Here is a 19544-nt window from a genome sequence, read left to right as displayed (position 1 = left end):
AAATAAATTGATAATATGAACGGCTTCTCTCCAAAGTACTTTTGGAAAGCTAATTTAACCAACAAATAATATTTTTCAAAATAAGTAGTTTTTAAAAGTTTGACCAAAATAGCTTGACTAACATCGTATTTACGAAAATATATAAGGTTTTTTAATTATGTGATCTTACACTAAAATTATGCATAATGTATTGAAATGTCATTTATATCTTATGGTATTAAATGTGTATATTGGAATTTTGTACTTAATACAATGCTTGATACACTTTTCACATTTATTGAATGCTCCTCCACAATATTTTTCTTCAACAATTGGAATATTGTGCTAGGTTTCCATGTATGGATACTTTCCAAGCTATACCATATTATTCAATTATAATATCTATTCTACTTAATTAACTTTAATTTGTGCAAAGATTAATTACTTGTTTTGACTAAAAGATTGTAAGGATATTTTGTATGTGAACAACCATTTAATTATATCCTCTTTAGTCCATATGAGATGGATTTGTTGAAGCAATTTATTAAAGCCCATCCCAAGTTGTTTAGCAATTTTGAGCAAAGATTACATTGTAGAAAACTTTCTATATATGGAAATAATGCATTCTCTTGTGGATTCTTTCAAAACCCAAAACCAACTACTTTGGGCTTCCCTTTTTCTCTATTTACATAAAATACAAAGTAACCAAAAGGACATCAAATCCAAGTGAGGTAAAGGGTATATAAAAGGGGTGAAACGAAAATTGAGAGGTGAAGGGTTTGTCTGACCCCATAGAGTCATCAAGTGGGTCCTATCTTCGTCAGATATTTCGAGTTTGAACTCTGAAAATAAAAATATGTTTACTCTCCTTAATAAATTTATCCAATATGGTACAAAATTAGTCAGACAGTATGTTTCATGTACCGAATATCAAAAAAAAATATTTCAGAAATATTCGACAATAAAAAATATTTACAACTGATTAGCCTAACAATCTTATTTACAAGTGACTAACCTAACAATTTAATCATTGTTTTTTTTTTAGTGTGTGTGGGTGAAATTCATTGAAAAATTGATAACCTTCTATTAGACTATATACAAAATTTGAGGAAGACTGAAGTTGATTTGAATTGATATGAAAAATATCATTGTATATTATGTACATAACAATAAACAAATACCACTAATATATTTGATATACACGAGATACACAAATATACATGGATGATATATAAAAAGAACGCTTCAATTCGTCTTTTAATGCATCAACTCAAAATTTTGACTAGAAAATCTCAAATCAACCCCAAATGGGTTCAAATTTTTTGTACAAGCTTCATATAGACACCCGTTTCAAATTATAACACTTGTACAATTTCGATTTTTTAAATATGAGAGGTTCAAGCTCAACAATATCGGATTTCAAAATCTTCTTCTTCTAAATTCATTGAGTTCAGTAGGTTTTCGATAGTATTTCAGCAACTAAAAGCAATAGTGATAATGATGGTGGTACTATCTGATGGAAAAATAGCGAACAACTATGTAAAAGGTAAAAAACCAAAATTGATACTATAATAATTTGGTTTGATTGACACAAAAAATGTAATTTTTCTCATAAGGAAAAAAATACCAAAAAATAGAGTCATGAAGATCTTTATTGTGATATACCATTGGATTTTGGCTTTCAAAATGGGCCACCTTAGGCTCAACAAACTATCTATGAGTAAAAGGAAACAAAACAAAAAAGTGTGTGTGGAAGAGGGGCCAATACAAACAAGAAGCCACATTCAATGGGCCCCATTTAATGACACATGACCATCTGTTTTGGTATTTATGGTGTGAAGATTTTGTTAGATATGCAATATATTGCATCTATGCACAAGATTCTCTATTTACTACCTATACAATATTCCCATACTTATGTCCTTATTCTACTTTTTATAATTAAATTATTGAGACTTTGATAACCACACTTTGTTTCGATTTATTTGTGTTATTTTTCATTTTAATTTGTTTAAAAATTAATATTTCTTTTATCTTTTTTACAGTATTTTTTATACTAATTTCTTTCTACATGATATGTTTAAGAGTCTGTTTTGGGTAAATTAAAAAAAAAACATTTATAAGTACTTAATTTTATGCTAAATAGATAAAAATAAATCAAATCCATAAGTCAAACCAAACAGACTCTAAGATCATAAGATTAAAAGGTTTTTTTTAATACATTCTACGTATTTTTAGTTTATGAATGCATAATTCAGAAATTCTTTTTACTTTTTTAAACTCTAACTATATTAAATTAATACCAGACAAATAAATTGAAATAGTGAGAGTATTAACAAACTTATTTTCTTCATCTTTGGTAGTGCTTAGAATATTTTCAAGGAAGGTTAGTTTTTTTTATTTTTTTAAAAAAATAACTAGAAAGAAATTTAGTTGGATATGACATAACAACAAGTCAACAACTATAAAATGTTAGCAACTGGCTAGGGTAGTAATTACCAAGATTAGATCTAATTATTTTTCTAATATTTTTGAATTGACATGAATTAACCTTTCTTGTTGTATGATCTTCTTCGAAAAGAATGATACAATTAAAATAATAAGTTTAATAATCTCTTTCGATAGATATATTTTAGTCCAAACACTAATATTCACTTGTGCTATCAATAGAGTTACCGAAATCCTTTTTTGGCAGAAAAAAGTGAATCAATACAATTTCTAAAATTTTAAAATCAAATAGCGAAAATACGACCTTTTATTCTATAATAACAATTGACAGCTAAGTCGTCTAGATTAATTTTTGTAATAACTAGCTATTGTATTCTCACATTTCGAAGAACACCAATCACAGTTACCACATGTTTTGATATACCACTTTTTATTTTATGATAACAATTACTAACAGTTAAATCTAGAATCAACTTTTATAATAGCTAGCTATTGTACTCTCACATTCCGAAGAACTTGACTGATGAGATGTCAACTGCAGTTACCACGTGTTAAGAAACAAAATACACATGATAATTATTGACGTATTTTGGCTAAGATTAAAAATTGATTACCTCCATGTGTGATATTCTTAATTTTATAAAATTAATAAATTTTATGACTCTAATGAGAGCATATAAGGTCCTGTAGCTCAGTTGGTTAGAGCGTTGGTCTTATGAGCCGAAGGTCGCGGGTTCGAGCCCCGCCAGGACCAAAATATACAATTTTGTTTTTTTTTGTTACAAGTTTCGCAAGTCTTTCTTTTGGTTCACCCGCTTGCTCGAAGATGAAGGGGAAGAAAAGGATAACCGGAGGGGGCATGAAATGAACCAGGATTCAAAGTCCCGAACCGTAGTCTGGAACATTGACATACAATCTTTCTGTATTAAGGTAGCCTTTTCCGAACCCAATAGGACCAAATATACAATTTTGTTTTTTTTTGTTACAAGTTTCGCAAGTCTTTCTTTTGGTTCACCCGCTTGCTCGAAGATGAAGGGGAAGAAAAGGATAACCGGAGGGGGCATGAAATGAACCAGGATTCAAAGTCCCGAACCATAGCCTGGAACATTGACATACAATCTTTCTGTATTAAGGTAGCCTTTTCCGAACCCAATAGGACCAAATATACAATTTTGTTTTTTTTTGTTACAAGTTTCATAAGTCTTTCTTTGGTTCACCCACTTGCTCGAAGATGAAGGGAAAGAAAAGGATAACCGGAGGGGGCATGAAATGAACCAGGATTCAAAGTCCCGAACCATAGCCTGGAACATTGACATACAATCTTTCTGGATTAAGGTAGCCTTTTCCGAACACAACAGTTTTCCAATAGTTTTGGTCCAAATCATATATATATATTAAAGTTTTCATTAAATTTTAAACCTAGTTCTAGCATTTGAGATCGCTATATTAAAGTTCAGAACTTGAAAAGTTCAAATCATGAATTTGCGTCTATACTTAAATTCCGTATTATCGACATATTCAAACACCGTTACATAAACTAAGATGGATGGAGTAATAGTTGAGTGAAATTTCTTTTAATTAATTTATTTAGTGGTGTGAGGGTAAGACATTGATTTTTTGACCGAAATTGAATAGAGCAAAGCCACCAACATTGTGAATAAAATGAAGCAACCTCCTAAAAAATTGACTACTCAACTATCTAGTTGGCATGTAGTTTTTGAGTGACAAAAGTAGTACATTTTACATTTCTTTCTACTCCATATCTTTTTTTATAAAAAAAATAAAAAAAATAAAATAATATATATATATATATATATAAATAAGATCACGCAATTGAAATCTTACTAAATAACGACAAAAATAAAATAATTAATTGAAAAAAGATTCAAGAAACATATTTAAAATAAAAAATAAAATTCAATTTTTCCTGCTGTTTTGGTCCAAATCATATATATATATTAAAGTTTTCATTAAATTTTAAACCTAGTTCTAGCATTTGAGATCGCTATATTAAAGTTCAGAACTTGAAAAGTTCAAATCATGAATTTGCGTCTATACTTAAATTCCGTATTATCGACATATTCAAACACCGTTACATAAACTAAGATGGATGGAGTAATAGTTGAGTGAAATTTCTTTTAATTAATTTATTTAGTGGTGTGAGGGTAAGACATTGATTTTTTGACCGAAATTGAATAGAGCAAAGCCACCAACATTGTGAATAAAATGAAGCAACCTCCTAAAAAATTGACTACTCAACTATCTAGTTGGCATGTAGTTTTTGAGTGACAAAAGTAGTACATTTTACATTTCTTTCTACTCCATATCTTTTTTTATAAAAAAAATAAAAAAAATAAAATAATATATATATATATATATATATATATATATAAATAAATTGAAGAAAAGAAAAGATCACCTACCTCCTTTCTAATTTATTTCAATTTCACCACAAAAAAATTGAGAATTAAAAAACTTGAACTCAACCAAAGATCTTTATGATATGCTTATTATAAGTTCTGAAGTATGAAACTATATGTTATATTCTGAATTTTGATCATTCAATATTATATACTATGGGTTTTTGCTTGAAAACAATTATTGGGCTAAAGAGGAACAAAAGAAGAAAATCAAAACAGCTCAAGGTACCTACATTTCTCTCTATTCACTTCCCTGCATTTTCAAAAAAACCTAGCAAAATTGTCTCGATTTCGAGTAGTTCAAGGGTAAAATTGATTTATTTCTCCTTATTTCGGAATAATTGTTAGTAGAGAAAGTATTTTTGAACTACTTCCCTAGTTGGATGACATTTTCAAACTAGTTGGCTAATGTCGAGTGTATTTTTGCCAAAACATAATAGAAGGTTAAAATTGACCTATTTTGGATAGTTCAGAAATATTTTTACCCCCTCTCCCCTCCAGGGAAATAAAAGAATATCGATATATCATTACCAGTCTATCGTTACTATGTTAAAGAACCAAGATTTTTCACTAAGAAAAACTTACATATGAATAAATAAACATACCAAGAAATTAGCTAACAAAGGTTGTGATGGAGTGATTAGTACTCCTTCATTCTTAATCAGAGGTCTTGGGTTAGAGTCCCCCTGAGTACGGAGTCTTCAGGGAGCACTTTACCCCCAATGTAGGACTTCCCAGTGTACTATGTATACGTATCGAACAAATTTTCACAAAAATAAAAGTTAGATTGATATATTTGACATTTAATTTGCAGGTTACAAGTACTAGTACATCTGATGAGCCAAATGGAGAAGTTCAAGTTCCTAGTGCTCATTATTCAAATGGAACTTCATCTTCAAAAAAGATTACTCGTAAGACTAAATTTACTCACAACACTGCTGCCACTAAAATTCAGACTGCCTTCAGAGCTCATTTGGTAACTATTCTTTATATAATCCGTCCGTTCCAAAATAATTGTCACGTTTCATTTTATGAGAGTCATACTACATAAATTTTGATTAATAAGATGTATAGGTGCATCTTTCATAATATGCCTTTATGACATACTTCCATCCCACATAGTGCAATGTGACCCACGACTGCACGTCTAGGCCAACAGACAATGTCGTTGGGTGCTGGCCTAATGTAGTATTTTTCGTACAGTTCTTGAATATTTAATATTAATGTGAAGTGCAATTAATTGTGTAGGCAAGAAAAGCTCTACGGCGCGTTAGGGGTGCAGTGAGATTTCAAGGTGTAATTGAAGGGCTAAGTGTAAATAACCAAATAGCAGGGACTTTGAAGCAAATACATTGTTGGAGCAAAATACAATCAGAGATTAGAGCACGACGACTCAATATGGTGACTCAAGGCCACAATAAACAGAAGAAAATTCAAAATCAACAAAAACTTGAGGCTAAGCTTCACGAGCTTGAGGTAACTGTTAAAGTTATTGTCGTATGACCAAGAGTTTATAGATCCAAACTGAGGAATCAATCAACATGCAACAAACAAACAAACAAAAAATTCCAAAAAGCTAGTTCAAGACCTAAGAATTGTTCAAGTCCTTATAAAAATACCATCCATCCCTTTTTCATCTAACGTGTGACTCTTCAACACCTCATTTCACGTCTAAGACTGAACATCTGGTGCCTGAACAATTTAAACTAAGGGCCCCATCATTGTTAAACATTAATTGGGCTGGATCCCATTCTACTATGATACCATACGAAGATATAAATCTTGAGCTTAACTCCATCCCAAAAATTTTCATGTGACGTGAGGTATATCTTTGGGGTATACAATTCACATTTTGTATACTTCAACAATAAAAATAACTAAAACATATTGTTTATATACACGGAAGGTATACAACTTGCTTACGTGCCGGGTATTTTGCAAATATTTTTTTTCCTAAATAAAGTATAGAGCGTAATATTTTACTTTTGTATCTGTTAAATCCGTTTTTGAAATCATTTTTCTTAAATCGCTGGTCAATCGAAAACAACCTCTTAACATTCAGAAGGATAAAGTCTGTGTACACCTCATCCTTCTCATACTCCACTTATAAGATAATACTGATTATAATATTATTAAAGTATAAAGAATAATATTTATTAAAAGCATATTTTGCGTAAAGTTTTTTTGGTTCCTTTATTAATCATGCTTGTACTTATCAAATAGTTATATACCACCTTCATTTTGTGGGGGGGGGGGGGGACTATAATGTGTTTTATAGCTTTTTTAGAAGATTTGTGACTTGTGAGTTAAATTAAACTTAATTGTTTCATGAAAGAACACCTTATAATACTAAAGACTTGTTCAACTTCAATTTTGTCTTGCCACCTTTTGCAAAAGAATGTTCAAAATTTCAACTTAAATAATTGCCCATTTAAGGCATGAAAAGACAACAACCAACAAAATAATTAACATCCTTACAATAATTGATATTCCTATAGGCTATATCAATCACTTTCTTTTTTTTTTGAATTATGTGGCTGTTTCTATTAAGCTTACCTGGTTTCTCTTGTTTCTTTTTGGCCTACTTCTTTTTCCTTTTTCATATTATCATTGTTAATTAGGGAGATATTTGTTAAGCTATTTTTTTTTTCAACAGGCACATATATTTAATTAAGCAATATTTGAAATTCATTGGTTTGATTAATTTTAGTTTACATCCCATCAAGGGGTTATTATCAGATTTTTTTTTTGTTTTCATTGTTCAAATATTTAATTAAAGATGAAAAAATTTCAACCGTTAAATAATACATCAAATAACAACCCAACTTCAATTCATTCTATTCAAAGTTTATCCTCTTTTTAGAGTAATTTTTTCTAGGGATTAGAGAGAATCTGCAACAATCATAACTTAAATAATCAATTGTCAAATTTTTTCAGATAAATTTCATGTGTCCATAATCTAAATATTATTTAAGTTATACAAACCCTAGTCATCATATTACGATGGAAAAATTATATTTTTCACTATTTATAACGATGTATTTGTAATATATCGATAGGATTTAAGAGAAAGACAAACTAATGAAACTAATAAATTGAGTATCATCACTTATGAATAGACCTGACCCAATGTTTCTCAATTATGCTACTGAATTTTCTGTCATCTCCCACACATCCCATCAATTGATCAAAATCTTGTCTTGTTATAATAACCTCCCTTTCACTTCCCACTCCTGCATATTGTCTTGTTCACAACACAACCATACCCCCCTTGCCTGTCCCATTTATTACAACAACCAATAAGTTATCACATTCTTAGGGTGTCATCATGTGGATTGCAAGTTAAGTTTGCGTTTAATATACGATATCAGAGACGAATTCAAAATTTAGTTTAAATATGAGTTTTAAGATAAATTTAAAATAATAATAATGAAATAAGGCTCTAGCTGAATTCGGACCCAAGTCATCATGCAGGTAGTTTCTTTGGCTTGTACCAGCAATACACTTGCACTCCTATGCTCCTCATGGATACACTGTTAATTATATTCTAATTTCTATTAATTTCTCAAGATAGATATACATATATACACATGATTTTTCCTGAAGTTTAGTCATGATTTTAAAATTATGTATATTTTAGAAGTTATTTTAAATATTACTGTTGATTAGTGAACTTCTATAATTTTTTGTATATTATTGAAAAACACTTTCGAGAGAAATACACTTTAAAATATTTTTTTAAAACTTAACCAAACACTAATTGTTGCTCATAAAAACTTTTTAAATTTATTACTCAAACACAAATTGTTTCTCACCAAAAGTATTTGCATAAGCAGGTTTTAAAAATTTGGCCAAACAGACTAAAAATTCAATTCAGATCAACCGTAGAGCATTGACTCATATGATGTCTCATTAAGAAGTTAAGTAGTTGCTTTGGAGATAGTTAGTGACAAAGTCAAAAATTCCGTTAAAGAATTTTCAATGTATAATATATGTAAATTTTACTTTGACATGTGTATATAATAAATTTCCTAATGAGGAGTGTTTAACTAATCATCCTGAACTGCTTATGACTACGCCAACGTCACTTAGATGGTCACTCAATTTTAATTTAATAAATAGGTGGAATGGAGTAGTAGTGCTGAAACCATAGAAGAAATACTACAGAAATTACAACAAAGAGAAGAAGCTGCAATTAAGAGGGAGAGGGCAATGGCATATGCATTTTCTCATCAGGCAAGTTAGCTATGACCCCTTTTTAATTTGTCTATCATGATTTTCTTATCATATTTAATATATATTTTTATTAAAGAAAAATAATATGTTTATCAAAATTGATTTTTATCTTTCTAAGTCAAGAAATATAAAAATCTATTGTATTCGTCTTTTTCCTTTCTTGGCAAGACTTTTTCTTTTTCACTTAGTAAGGTCCACTATGTAGACTTTCAAATATAGAGAACTAATATTCGCGCCCGCGCGTTGCGCGGAGATTATTAAATAAAAAACAATATTTTAAATTAGATTATAACTTTTTTTTTTGTATTTTTCATTTAATTCAGTTTATTTAAAATGTTATTGTTCTGTTTTATCTGAAGGTTATCATAATATAACAAATATCAACTTCTATACATGTTTGAATAAGTGACAAATGTTTATTTATCACTCAATCAAAATGTATAATGATTTGTAGAAAAATATTTATGCTTTGTGAACTCTTTGAGAATGAATTTTATGAGGGTATTCTCTGAATTTTATATTGTCTTTCATATTATTTAAAAGATATATAGTGGATAACTGATCATCTTCTGGTTGTAGATTAATTGACTGAAACACGTTAAATTTGTCTTTCTCCTTTAGTATATTTCTCTCATGATCTATCATCATTATCTAATATTTGAGTCGTTTCTGCATGATATCTGATCATTTTGATTCCAACATTATACATGTTTCAGTGGAGAGCCAATTCGAATCAATATTTTGGACAAGCATATTATGATCTTGGCAAGGAGAGTTGGGGTTGGAGTTGGATGGAACGTTGGATCGCGGTTCGACCATGGGAGACTAGAGTTCAAACAAACCCTATTGTTCCAAAAATCTCTCACTCTCAACAAGTTGCCAAGATAACTAGTAAAGCTACAAACTTGGGACCTATGAAACTAGTTGTATCAATTAAAAATCTATCCATTTCCAATGGAAAAGAATCTACAAAAGGAAGAAAGTTGTCCATCACTACTAATGAAAATCAAGTTTCTCAAGAGACTAATATTTGATTGGCAAACTCAACTTACTTATTACTACTTGAATATCTATACTCTTTTGGTTGATTGACATGTTTATTATTAATTTGGCTTTGTATATTTTAGTGTGGTGATGGAAACTTTGTTTTATGTAATTTTTGGTTTATGCTGTTTTTATGTGACAATTCATATTGGTGATGACTCCATTATACAAGCATTACAATTTCTCAATTGTCCATTTTGATACCAACAAATGTATGACATCCCAAGCACTTGCACTATAATAATCTTAGTACTTATAATTATATTTTATTGCTATATGAAGAGAAAAATTGTCCTCCCAAAGACTATAAGAGTATAATATTTGTGTTGCTTTCATGTTGAAAAACTATTTCACTAGCTACTTGAAGCATATGATTACTGGCAAGATCAATCAAGTAGCATTTTTCACTGGGGTCAACTTTACATGGACTTGACCAACCCAAAAAGGTACGATCAAATTCAAGACGAGCACGACGATCATTTATTTATAAGGAGGCAATAAAGACCTCATGCCCATTGAGTTAATTGAATATGAGGGTTTGAGTGTCTAGTCATGGACAACACTATCACACGACATGTATGTTTATAGGGACTTATAGCCCGTTTGAATTGATTTAAAAAAAGTAGCTTTTAAGTCAAAAATAAAAAGTCAAATGACTTTTAAATCAAAAAAATAAACAGTAAGGGAAGACTTACTTTTGGTTTTTGACTTATTTTAAGTCATTTTTACCTTGCCAAATACTTCCCAACTTATTTTAAGTCATTTTTGACTTATTTTAAATTATTTTTTATATTTGACGAACACTTTCAGAAGTCAAAAACTGACTTAAAAGTAGGTTTGACCAACTTTTAAGTCAATCCAAACAGGCTCTAAATTTATCCGAATAGCCAATAGGTAGTTTAAATTTTTTACATAATATAACGATAGTTTGAGACTTTTATAGCAGATATACACAAATACAGTTAGACAGAGATAATATATATGCAGATAATGTATTTCTTTATTGTTACGCACACATATACAATGTATTCTACTATAAAAATATTATATACATATTAATACAATGCACATTTTACTATTATTATGCACGTACATATAATGTATTTCACTTGCGCACAAATACAATATAGTTACACGTTTCATAAATATACAAACTATCGATATGTTAAGTAATTAGGTGTGGAACTATTGGTATACATGAAATTTTCTCATATTAGAAATCTAAGTTAATCATGCTCAAGCTTTAAAACTAAAACAATACAAATTTCAATTCTCAAGAATATATATATATATATATATATATATATATAAAAGCATCATTCTTGCCTTATGACTAATATTGCCTCCGTCCATACTAGTCGATCATTATACTAAAAATAAATTGTTCCATATTAGTTGTCTACCCTACTAAATTAACAAAGCATTAATTAGAATTTTCTTATATTATCTCTGTAATTAATTTTTTTGTAAAATTTTAATTATTTTTTTTAGTTATGATTTCTTAAACATCATATAAAATGAAAAATGATCAACTAATATGGAACGGATGATGTAACTTATCAATCATCATAAATAAGAGACAACAACCATTAAGCAATGGTCACTATCTTGATAGAAGTCATGAGTTCTAAGTGAATTTAATTTTTCCTGTAAAGAGACAAACAATAACAAATAATTAAAAAAAAAGAAGAGGAATGACATACAGCTAGACAGATTTTTTTATGACACTAATGAGCTGTGCAGTATAATAAAGGGCAACAAAAAAATTCATTGCAGAGTACCATGCTTTTGGTGGTATCTGCCTCTCTAGTTTCTTCACTATAAAAACTTATGTTTCATCTTTTTTAAAAGAAATTGATTGCATTCCTTCACTCTCTCATTCTCTTTCAATTCTAGCTAGCCCCACTTAATTCTACCACCAATTAACACAAATACCGAATAACTCTATTTATTAATATTGATATGTCTCAATATCACATATATCAAATAACTCAATATTTACTGGGGTTCAATGACCTCGACTAATTTATCTCATACATGCAACCTCTTAACAACGCAAATATTGAATAACTTTGTTTATTGATGTTTGAGTCAATTTGAATTGATCTTGATTAATTTACTTCATACCAACATATCTCAATAACACATATATCAAATAATTCTATTTACTGATATTTGATGACCTCGACTAATTTATCTCATATATGCTAGTATATCTCCTAATAACACAAATTATATATATAACTTTATTCTGAATCAACGTACACTGACCTCAATTAATTTACATGATACCTCTCAGTACTCCTCAAAAATACATAAAGTGTGTAACTCTGCTAATTGTATTTTATTCATATCAATTTATACTAACCTTGATTAATTTACGTGATGCCTTTTATCTTTTAATTAATAACCTCGATTATTTTACGTGATACTTGTTATCTCTCAACACTACAATAAATATCTCTATCTACCAATTTTTTAAAAGTAAATAAGAAGGAATTAATTGCCCATATTTTGTTTTTGTCTCTACTAGATATTAACTGACACTAGGCCACACACTTGGCTGATCTACTACAACCTTCTATCCACGTGCAGTGGCTGACCCCACTATTGAAGAATTGGAGGACATGTTGCTGTTACAAATTGATGTAAAATAAGACCCTCTATTTTCCATCACATCATAAGGTTTTCCAATTGACAACTAGAGAATTCTCATTCCACATATTTTGCCTTTACTCTTAACTGATATTTATACTCTCCAACTCGTATAAAGTTTAATAATTAAGCACAAACATTTTACTAGAACATCACATAGGAGGTATGTGTCTACTTATTCAACTTACGCTTCAAAATTTGAGGATGTAAATGTCAGATGATGCCAAATTAGAGGGCATAACAAATATGTAGACTTTGCAAGTATGAGGTGGGAAAGCATTTCAGTTTATGGTTAAGAGAATAAGTTACTTCAATAAGAAATTTAGAGAAGAAGCTAGCTATAAGACAAGTCTTGTAAAACCACACCTTAATTACTTTAACTGTTCACAGAAAATGACTTTACACTTTTAATACTCTCACAAAACTCCATGCAATGCAGTGATAGGGATGTTAAAAGATTAAGGTAACTTACAGTTCCTTTTAGAGGACTTAAAGAAGTCATTGAAACATGAACTATTTCAGTAAGAATGTTGTAAAACAACAATCAATCAATCAATCAAAAGAAAGAACGCTTTGTCATGATATGTTGCTTAGACTCTTCAAAAATATCGATGAATGAGTGTCTAATCCTCTAAAAGTAGCAAACTTTTAAAGGATCTGACACGAAGGGTCTGAGCAACATAGCCGTTCCATAAGCATCTCATATTTTGAAACTTAATAGGGCACAATCAACTTCAATGCATACCAAAGCAGTAAGGTTGACAAGAATTGGCATTCAAGATTTAATAGAAACATTCAAGAGAAAATTACTTGTTCTAATGAACTGAAGATAATAAGCAAACAACAACAACAACAACTTGGCAACAGAATTACATAAGCAATCCTAAATTAGCAGTTGAGGTAGAAAAATCACACTTATACATGAATACTACACCGCGATTTAATCTTTAAAAAAAACCTGAAACTATGCTCAGGATTCTTCTTCCGCAATGCATTGCCACTGAATCAGACTTGATAAATGAATTATCGCCCTTTCTCTGACTTGTCCTTTCTCATTTCCATCTTGATGTATAGTACTTTTTCCTGAAAATGAAGCTCAATGTAACAGTAAACAACGTTTCAAGAATGCTGGTAGAATACAATGGAATTTGAAATGGTGAAGTGATTTACCTGTCAGGTGATAAAGGGAGAGTGTGTTGTCGAGCTAATTCAATGGCGAGAATCAGAGGATGGTTTGTCGGAAGTACCATCATGCTCCTCTATTTCACCTTGGATTCGTGTAGGAATGCGAAAGCCAGAGAATCCGCCTACTTCTGAGGCGAATCCAATACCAGAAACTGATGTTGAATACATAGGCAACACATGGTGTTGGTGGTGATGAATTGGATCAGCTGTGGCAATAGCAATCGCTGATGGATCTATCCATGCACGAATCGAAGGTGAGTAACTGGACTGAAGGGGTCCCCTCTGAGACAAAAACTGATTTTGGCTGAACAATTGTTGTAGTAGTGGCGGGGCAGGCTGAGAGTTAAACAAGTAACTATTTGCTCCAGCAATTGCCCCGCCACCAAAAGCCATGCCAGTGTATCCACCGGCACCACGAGCAGCAGCCAATCGACCGAGTTCCACTGGCTGCTGCTGGTGTTGAGTCTGAGGCTGAGGCCAGACTGAAGCATCAAATCCGATAAGTGGGGTGCTTCCAGTAAAGAAATTTGATGCTTGAAACTGAGCTTGTGATTGTTCTATTTGGTGGTTATGAAGCAAAACAGGATCTTGAAAAGACTGTAAAGAGAGCTTCAAATCTTGGCTTTGGCTACTTGTTGTTGACAACAAGTTATGTTCTTGGAAACTCTGGAACTGCATACCTGAAGAATTACCTTCAGTTGAACCACCACCCATTGGGAAAAAAGACTTAATAGTATCAGAAATGGCATCAGAATCTAAAGAATGAGGCAAAAAATTACTTCCATTTGCATTTTCACCACTTGAGCTAGCACTATTATTCTGGCCTAACATTATCATTGAACTTTTACTAGTTGTCCCAACAAAATGACCATTATTGTCATCGTCTTCAACATCTTTTTCTTGATCAAAGGTTGTAACACCAGTGGTTGGTTTCCAAGGGGGCAATTCAGCTAGCTCATCTATAGAAGCTTTAGCCTTTTTAATAAGCCAATCCACAGCTTTACTTGGCCTGTCATAGCCAAGTCGATCTTGTACATCATAAAATTGAATAGCTGTATGAGCAGCAAGACGCACACGCCTGTCCCTTGGACCTTTAGCTGTACACACCTTGCTGTGTCTGTCTTTTCGACCAATTGACCTTATGATATGACCACCTTGTACTTCAACAATCTCTCCACCACCAAATCTTGACGATGTTCCCACTTTTTGCTTCGGACGAGGAAGAGGAGGAACATAAGAACGTTTCTTGGATTGAGCTTGTTGTTTGATCTTATCTAAATCTTGATACATAAAATGATCATGATGAGAAAAAGGTTGTTGAAATTGAAAAACTTGTTCTTGATTTTTTTCTTTTTCTTCTTCATCTTCTTCTACATTTTGATAATGATTCTTCTTCTTATGAGGATCCAGACTCAAAACCTTATTATATTCCAGCTTTGTGTTGCTAAAACAAAAAAAAATCAAGAAAAAACAAGAATAGATAGCCTAACCCATTCTGTTTTTCTTTTTAACAGAATTTTTGATGTCGACTTTCTATGAATTTCTGTAATTTGTACTTAAGTTAAAACAGCATAACTATAATGAGAAATACAATTTTTTTGCTAGTAATAGTACTAATAAACAAAAGTTAACTTTGAAAATAATGAAGAAGGCTTAAGAGACAGAGACAGAGACAGAGACAAGGACAAGACAAGAGTGAATAAGGATGGGTGCCTTCTTTGTTGTTGATATATATAAGAGACCTTGATGTTTGTTTTGTGTATTGATATTTGAAAATTTATTGATCCGATTAATTTGAATTTACGTCCTCCTAAGAAAAGGAAAAACATTTTTATAGTATTCAGATTTGGAATCTCTAATTAAGAAGTTAGAAACGTAGATGGTCATTTAACTTTGGATAATGCGTGTTAAATTTTGAAGATGAGAGTTCAAGTAATATTTTTTAAAAGAAGTTTCTCACGAGAAGTAAATGTACTATGTTTTTAGAAATATAATGACACAACAAATATGACCAAATAAAAAGTTAAAATAGATACAATATATCAATAGCCCTTAATTTCATCACTAAATTTTATTTAAATTTTTGAATAACAATATGTATCAGTTCTTATTATACACTTTAATACATGATAAAGTGTTCTTATTATACGCTTCGAACAAAAAATTATTGTACATTATGTTACTTTACTCATTCTCAAATCTCATACATAGTCAACATCAAAAAATGTGATGTAGTGGATAATGCTACTCGTACCTAATTAGAGATTTCAAACTTGAACCTCAGATATAGAATTTTTTTTGACAAGAAACGTTTTTATCCAAATGAAACTTTACATGATATAAATTCAAATCAACGAAACTTCAACGCAAATATTGAACCCAAAAAAATTCTCACACATACTTATTAAAGGTAAGAGCTCTTGATGCCCCACTGCTAGATTAAAAGCCTTTGTGACCTCATCAATATTACTGCCACCTCTTTTTCTCTTTATGCTGCACCTGCTGCCTCTTGTGTATAGCCCACAAAGCACAAAATCATCAATCCAAAAACTCTTTTACCTTTTTCTCCTTTTAATAACAATCTAACATTAAAAGTTCAACGGTTGATTAATCTAAATTCACGATATATAAAGTAAGATGAAAATATGAAAGAAACTTTACCACAAACTTCTCTTTTTCCTATAAATTGAACTTTGATTAATGATAAAGAAATCTCATTTATCGCACTGCATCGTTTCATGGTTGTTTTACTTTTCCCTTCCAGCCAGAATTGACCTAATTCAATTTTTATTTTTCTCTTTATTAATTTCATCATTTTTTTTCTCCTGTCTCCTACTATTGTGTCCCACTTGATGTTTGTTGTCTAAAGATTTTTTTTCTGTTCAACTTGTTAGATACAAGTTAGTAACTGTTTGATTAAGAGCTGAAAATAACATGATTTAAACTTCTTTCTTTGTTGATAATGACCCTTTATAACATAAAAAATATTACTTTCATTATTTAACTTTATTTGTTCTATTTTGACTTGACATAAAATTAAGAAAATTAAAAAAAATTGAATCTCGGAGGAGATTCACGTATCACTTGATACATACGACTACTGTTTTTCCGTCGGACTACGGTCTTGACCTTCATCGAGCTACAAACACGAGTAGTTAGGTGGTTAGGGGAGAGGGTTGGCTGAACCTTCCTTTTCAATCAATCTCCGGTTGCTCAGTGTTGCTATTAGTGCGAGTTGTAAGGAGTCTTGAACTCGAGTCAAAATAGAGCATCATTTCATTCTTGTAACGAAAATGAGTGCATCACAAGACCACAAATTTCAAAAAAATCTATTTTTCTTAAATTACATATCAAATAAAGCTACCTCACATAAAATTAAGACAAGAATATGTAACTTAAATTGAACAAGAAAATTGAGAAGTGATGGGACCTAGCAAAGATAAATGCAATTGGAAGGACATTGAGAGAGCCATAATATAATTAAATTTTTATGAACAAATAAAGCATTGAAGTGTGATTGACATATTGTAATGTTCCCTCCTTTGCAAAATTAGTAGCTATCACCAAAGAGAGGGACGTGACATCTTGCCCACGTTACATAAATGGGATTATGGATTTTTGCAACGATAATATCTACGGTAGTGTCTAATATAAGCATTAGTGTTTGCTTTCACAAATTTGACTCAAACTCATAACCTATAGATCATACGAAGATAACTTTAATCATATTAAAAGTTTTCTAGCAACTTTGAAATCTATCCTCAACTAGTAGATATTATTACTTATATGGATCATTATCTTACATTAATTCCAGATATTTATTGGTCTTTCTAGATAACTTTCTTTTATTTGATCTTTTAAGTCTATCAAATTCTCTTGTAACATTTTCACTTTTCATAGTTTCACATCTACAAATTAGTGCATCTAAAGGTCGGTAGAGCATGTCCAAACCATTAGAGCAATATTTGCGCATTGTATCTCTATTTTATGTGCACACATCTATCTTAACATTTACATGTCATACTCTTACTGGTTCTCTTTCACTTTTGTCTTGTTTTTATGTCTACATTCCATCTAGGGGTGTACAAAATCAAATCGAAAATTGAATCAAACTGCAAATCGAGTCAAACCGAGAAAAAAAACCCGACTAGTGATTGGTTTGACTTGGTTTGGTAATTGAAAAAAAAACCCGACTATATTTGGGTTGGTTTGGTTTAAACTAAAAAAAAACAACACGAGACCAAACCAACCCGATGTTATATATATAATTTAAATTTTTTATTTATACATAAAAATAATTTACTTTTGTATATAATTTTTTAAAATTAATTTCTTTATACTTTTTCTATAGTTTTTATCTTTTAATATATTATTATTTCAAGTTTGAAACTTAGAAATTCTAAAATGGTTCAATAAAGATTATAGTCCACAGATATTGGTAATTATAATAAAGCTTAAATCAAAATTAAATTAATACTAAAGGACAAAAATAATCAATTCAACACCAAGAATGACAATAATATTGAATATTTGTTCTATGGTTTTACATTGGTTTATTAAAATACATAATCTAATTTTATTTCCTTTAATATTTAGTCATGTAACTAATACTTATTAAATTTATTTTAGCATGATTTAGTACTTTTAAATTATGATCATTTTCATTATGACTTGTTAATTTGCAATATTTGTTTTACGCGATTTCATTATTATTATTATTATTTTTTGTTGGATATTTTAGTATCATTACTCATATAATATTTTGTATTATTTTCTTAAGAAACACCTTAGATAGTTGTATTTTGGTAGGACTAAAGAAATATTTTAACACAAGTAAATTATATGTTTGTATGAATACTTTTCCAGAAAAAACCCGAAGTTGAAAAACCCGAGTTTTATTGGTTTGGTTTGATTTATAGATTTAAAAATCCGACACAAATGGTTTGGTTTGATATTTAAAAAAACCCGAACCAACCCGGCCATGTACACCCCTAATTCCATCACTTTTCCTAGATTTTAATCATATGACTCACAGATTTAATATCATGATAGTTCACATAACTTTGAATAACTCATTTGTTCTTATAAATCAAACTCAGGATACTCTTTCTTCACTCATCAAACATTCTACCACTTCTTAATACTACTATATCATTTAATATATAACTTGGTTTATCATTTCATTATATTCCTATATCTCCAAGAAACTTCCAAATATTTATAAGGATATATAATATCAGGACCACAAGCTTTATATATTTTTCATAATATCATTTATCTATGTCGATCCAATTCTACAAGTGCATCTAAAGTTTCTATTGACACGCGGAAGTCTAAAAAAATGTTATTCTCCTTGTTTGAGTTGAATAATTTGTCAAAATAGTTTTTCTATCTCTTATTGATCTCATTATCTCTTGTCAAGATTTAAATTCTAACATTTCCTTTAATAGGATGTCTCCATCTCCTTTTAAGTTGCAATTAAGTTTCATTACTATAGTTTTCCTTAATCTACTCTTAAGGATATCTAAAATTAATGATCTATTCTTGACCTCGATATTCTCCTTTTTAGGCTCATAT

At 30.3% G+C, this 19544-nt stretch overlaps 2 protein-coding genes and 1 non-coding gene across 3 annotated transcripts; 2 read left to right on the top strand and 1 right to left on the bottom strand.

Moving 5' to 3' along the window:
- The first annotated feature begins 3107 nt into the window (after positions 1–3107).
- On the top strand, positions 3108–3181 carry TRNAI-UAU (transfer RNA isoleucine (anticodon UAU)). The gene has a single exon. It is a non-coding gene; the product is annotated as a tRNA-Ile (tRNA).
- A 1676-nt stretch (positions 3182–4857) lies between these two features.
- Positions 4858–10426, top strand: LOC102592955 (protein IQ-DOMAIN 1). Its single transcript, XM_006358931.2, has 5 exons — positions 4858–5072; positions 5662–5823; positions 6096–6323; positions 8970–9083; positions 9800–10426. Exons 1-5 carry the CDS (start codon positions 5004–5006, stop codon positions 10115–10117), a joined length of 891 nt encoding a protein of 296 aa, XP_006358993.1. The 5' UTR covers positions 4858–5003; the 3' UTR covers positions 10118–10426.
- A 3097-nt stretch (positions 10427–13523) lies between these two features.
- Positions 13524–15604, bottom strand: LOC102578818 (transcription factor TCP4-like). The gene is made up of 2 exons (XM_006358891.2): positions 13953–15604; positions 13524–13865 (listed from the first exon to the last, which is right to left on the bottom strand). Exon 1 carries the CDS (start codon positions 15255–15257, stop codon positions 13992–13994), a length of 1266 nt encoding a protein of 421 aa, XP_006358953.1. The 5' UTR covers positions 15258–15604; the 3' UTR covers positions 13524–13865; positions 13953–13991.
- Between the last annotated feature and the right edge of the window lie 3940 nt (positions 15605–19544).

This window comes from Solanum tuberosum, unplaced genomic scaffold (assembly GCF_000226075.1).
Source record: "Solanum tuberosum cultivar DM 1-3 516 R44 unplaced genomic scaffold, SolTub_3.0 scf00283, whole genome shotgun sequence".
Classification (NCBI taxonomy): domain Eukaryota; kingdom Viridiplantae; phylum Streptophyta; class Magnoliopsida; order Solanales; family Solanaceae; genus Solanum; species Solanum tuberosum.
Note: the sequence above shows the minus strand (reverse complement) of the source record. Positions and strands in the feature narration are given on the sequence as shown.